This window comes from Mus pahari, chromosome 12 (genome assembly GCF_900095145.1).
Source record: "Mus pahari chromosome 12, PAHARI_EIJ_v1.1, whole genome shotgun sequence".
In the NCBI taxonomy this organism is placed as follows: Eukaryota; Metazoa; Chordata; class Mammalia; order Rodentia; family Muridae; genus Mus; species Mus pahari.
This window is the reverse complement of record NC_034601.1, coordinates 13,083,135-13,087,905: the sequence shown is the minus strand read 5'-3', so window position 1 is coordinate 13,087,905 and position 4,771 is coordinate 13,083,135. Positions and strand designations below refer to the sequence as shown.

At 46.5% G+C, this 4,771-nt stretch overlaps 1 protein-coding gene across 1 annotated transcript in view; it reads left to right on the top strand.

Moving 5' to 3' along the window:
• The window catches only part of Pi4ka (phosphatidylinositol 4-kinase alpha), a 126,482-nt gene that overhangs the window by 80,613 nt on the left and 41,098 nt on the right, over positions 1-4,771 (top strand). Inside the window, 3 exon segments of the mRNA XM_021209064.2 lie at positions 2,005-2,113; positions 2,680-2,816; positions 2,964-3,097. Of these exon segments, the coding sequence (XP_021064723.1) occupies positions 2,005-2,113; positions 2,680-2,816; positions 2,964-3,097 (380 nt within the window).

The window sequence follows — 4,771 nt, the reverse complement described above, 5'->3', positions numbered from 1 at the left end:
TAAGATGGGTTTCAGTTTTTTTTTAAGATTTATTTATTTATTTATTTATTTATTTTATGTATATGAATATACTGTAGCTGTACAGATGGTTGTGAACCTTCATGTGGTTGTTGAGAATTGAATTTAAGCCCTCTGCTCACTCTGGTCCACTCAAAGATTTATTATTATACATAAGTACACTGTAGCTGTCTTCAGACATGCCAGAAGAGGGTGTCAGATCTCATTGCAGGTGGTTGTGAGCCACCATGTGATTGCTGGGATTTGAACTCAGGACCTTCGGAAGAGCAGTCAGTGCTCTTACCCGCTGAGCCATCGCGCCAGCCCCCTCTGATTTCTTTTTAAGCATAAGCAGGTCTGCTGTCTAGTAGCTCTTGCCTGTCCGTAGGTGCCCTTCTCTAGGGTGTCCAGCTCCTTCCACCCCATGAGACTGTTACCCTGCACTGTGCTGCCACAGCTGCCTTGTCTTAGGATGGATCAGGGAACTGCTTGCTTCTTCCTTTCCTGAAGCCACCCCATTTACCCTTTCTAGGCACTAGAGTAGTTTTAGCTGCGGTAATAACTGATGGACCAGGAGGAGTAGGAGGATAGGCGTAGCCTATGGCTTAGTCTCCACCCCAGTCCTTAGGAGGGAGCCAAGGAGTTCCCAGGGTGAAGAGAAGGACCTAGACCACAGAAAGTTTAGTAACTTTCTCTCACCTGAGAAACAGTGAGAGAAACAGTGTTGGGGTTCTCTGCCACTTGAAGATTTGTTTTGTTTGTGTTTCTTTCTTTCTTTTGAGACAAGGTCTCACTATGTCCTGGCTGGTTCAGAACTCACTGTATAGACCAGACTGGTCTTGAACTCACGGAGAGAGATTTACCTATCACCAGACCGTCTTAGCAACATTCACCTTGATGTCTGCTATCTGGAACCCTATTTAGGCCTCCACCTGCCTCTTAGAACCTCATCGTAGGTTCACCTAGCACCATCCTCAGTCACACAGCTACTCAAGCTTGTTGTCCTTGGCCACTTGCCAAACTGCAAGCACTTTGTCATTTGTCCTTGGTGGCTAGTGTCCTATGGAATACTGAGCTTTCTGCCCTGGGACTCTTCCATCTACTACTGCATCCCCACCTCCTTAGGACATCCAAAGTCTGTCCTAAGCCAACCCTCTCAGTACCCTGGCAGCTCTAAAGGAGAGGCCAGAGCCTCTGTCCTGGGCCACTTAGCTCCAGACCAGCACCTGTGGGAGCTGTGTCCTCAGGGATTCTATGAGGACCAATGTGCTCAGTGGAGTGGCTTGTACAAATAAAACCATTTATGTAACTGCCATGCAACAGTGCTTTTCAGCAGGCAGACTGCTCTCTCAAGCAAGGATTTAGGGAATTTGACTTCTCATTCCTACATTCAAACTAGTTTGCTTTTACTACATGTTGAGATTCTGCCCAAGGTTACTGTTTTAAAAAGTCATGTGCTGTAAAAGATCTGAGAGGTGCTTCTTCACTCTGTCCATAATATTGTCAGTCTGCCAGGTGGTGGTGGTGCACACCTTTAATCCCAGCACCCAGGAAGCAGACCCAGTTGAATCTCTGTGAGTTTGAGACCAGCCTGGTCTATGGTACTGTCTCTGAAGGCCCTCCCAGCCTTGTGACTTGAGGTTTCTTACAGCAACTAGTGCTGTCCTCTGTTCTCTGCCTGGCTAAGCTTCATGGAGACACATAACAGCATTTCCAGGACTCTGCTCCCCTATTGTAAGTGTTTTCCTCCCAGTTAGACAGAAGGCCCTTTGAGTGAACTCCAACCACGGTGTCTGGTTCACATTACGCATTCTGTATAGCCAGTGAGAGAATGAGGCTGATCATGGGCAGAATGATTGAGAAGTACAGCCTATGCTCCTTGTGCCTATTTGTACCCATTCTGACTGGCCAGGTCTGGGATGGGGCTCTTGGAGAATGTGTCCTTGATTTTACACTTAGTATAATGGAGTTTTACTAGCAAATAACCTTTCTCCCTTTCCACATCAGCTCACCCGAAGATTGCCACCCATCAAAGAAGCTAAACCTAGGCTACAAAAGCTTTTCCGGGATTTCTGGCTCTACTCTGTGCTAATGGGATTCGCTGTGGAAGGCTCAGGTAGGGAGTGGTGTCTCCCCGGGAAATGCTGAGTGTGCAAGAAACAACTGAGGTCAGACTCAACAATGCCAGAGTCTGGTACATTTGTTCTGAGCCCAAATGTAGCTACAGGTACTTATAAACGTTACATTCCCAATGGGGATGCTACATCTTATACAATAATAGACAGCAGATTTGTTTCTGAGTCTCATTATGGGGGACAATTGTCTTAGGACACCCAGGACTCTCGAAACTGACAGTCAATACGTAAGACTTCTTGAATGTTCTTCTCTATGTTCTCATATATTCATTCTCCCCCTCCCCCTCCCCCCTCCCTCTCCCTTTCCTTCTCCCTCTCCCTCTCTCTCTCTCTCTCTCCCTCTCCCTCTCCCTCTTCTTCTCTTTCTCCCTCTCCCTCTTTCTCACTCTCTCCCTCCCTCCCTCTTTTTTTTTTCTCTCTCTCTCTTTCTCTCCTCCCCCTCCCTCATCCCATCTACCCTGTGCTGGGAAAGGGACCTCACTCATTGGTCAGGTGGCCTACTGATCTGTACACTCAGCCCTTATCTTACTACCCCTCTCTCTTACAGGACTCTGGCCAGAAGAGTGGTATGAGGGAGTCTGTGAAATAGCTACCAAGTCACCTCTGCTTACCTTTCCCAGCAAAGAGCCTCTGCGATCAGTCCTCCAGTACAATTCAGCTATGAAAAATGATACGGTTACCCCTGTACGGGTTCTCTTCTCACTCTTGTTAATCTGTCCAGAAAAAAATTAGAACAAATCTTTTTCATGTCCTTATATGTTGCTAACCATTAGGCGTCCTTGCTCCTGGGAAGGCACCATCATGAACCTCTGAGTATTTCTTTCCCTCCAGGCTGAACTGAGTGAGCTCCGAAGTACCATCATCAACTTGCTAGATCCTCCTCCTGAGGTGTCTGCCCTCATCAACAAGCTGGACTTTGCCATGTCTACCTATCTCTTGTCTGTGTATCGGCTGGAGTACATGAGGTACATGAGCCTTCACCTCCACACACATTGAAGCAAATGTTTAACTTTTGTGTCTTGATAGATGTGGGACTTTTCCAACTTCTCCCAAGACCTGCAAGCATTTAGAAAGGAAACAACTGTTGGTAGCAGGGGACAGGGAGGGGATCCTTTAATCCCAGCACTTGGTAGGCAGAGGCATGTGGACAGCCAGAACTACATACCCATGTACGGGGGGTGGGAGGGTGGGAGGGGCTGTGCGTGCTTGCAAACACACATGAACATACACACAGACAAATAAATCTAAAAATAAAATAGGATGGTTAAAGTAAAGAGAATGATCATCTCATTGCCATCTCCTATAGTATGTTGATGTAGCTCCTTCCTATTTTTTTTTCCCTCAAAGAAAAAGCAGCCAGAGAGCTAAGGGTGTAGCCCAGTAGGAGCGTGCTTGGCTCACATGCAGGGCTCCATCCCAGACTGCATTTTAAAAAAAGAAAAGAAGGAAGCTAAATGGAAAACAAAGCATGATGACCATGGTTAGTGTGTGCCTACCTAGAAGAGCTGCCTCCCACCCCTCAGTGTGGTTTTAGGGTTATATAGCAATGGGCTCCCTGCAGACCCCCGAGATCCCTATGCCAGCATAGAACAACCTGAGCTCTGATCCAAGGATGAGACTTCAATTCCTAGTTCCTGGTTATTAGGAAAATTTTGAAATCGTGATGTGAGAAGTTAAGAGTATCGGGGCCTGCACGGGTCCGTTTACTTTAGGACTCTGGCTTTGCTCTACAGAGACTCAGCTACCTCCTGAAGGGCTTGTGTGTGGGCCCATTAATCCATATTAAGCCCTGCTTTCTTAACTGCAGCTCCTAGAACCTGAACAGCTCTTCAATGTAGCTATGATTCAAGCACATGAGTTTATTTCCTTTTCTTCTCTTTCCCTAAAGATTATAGGTGTTCTGTCTTTTGTCTTCTTACATTCTTTTTATTTTATACATGTATATGACACATATACATGTATATGATTGTAGCACATGGATGCCAGGCATGGAGCAGGGGTTCTGAGGTCATCTGCAAGATCAGTCCTCTCCTTCTACCGTTGGGTCCTAGTCACCAAATTCAGGTTCTCAGGCAGGTTCCTATACCCTCTGAGTCATCTGGCTGGCCCAGATAGGTATTTATTATCATTAAGGTAAAAAGAAAAATACCAGTACTGGTGAAGCCAAGCAGAAGGATTGGTATAACTGAGACCAGCCTGAGCTCCATGAGACCATGACTCACAAAAGTGAAGAAGAAGCCGGACAGATGGGACAGTGATTCCGAGGGCTTGCCATGGTTCCCAGCACCCGCATAAGGCAGTTTACAGCCCCCTCTAACTCTGGCCTCGGCAGGCACCCACTCACACAGCATATAGACATATACACATGCAAAGGAAACCCCAAGAATGGCACAGAATATGCCAAAGGCAAAGAAATCCTGAATGCAGGTCTCAGGGTGGGCGTGGTAGCATATGACTTTAATCCCAGCACACAGGGGGCAGAGGCAGGTGGCTCTCTGTGAGTTCTAGGCCAGCCTGGTCTACACAGTGAATTCCCGAACAGCCAGGGCTACATAGAGAAACGCTGTCTCAGAAAAAAAAAAAAAGAGAGAGAAAGGAAGAAAGAAAGAAAGAAAGAAAGAAAGAAAGAAAGAAAGAAA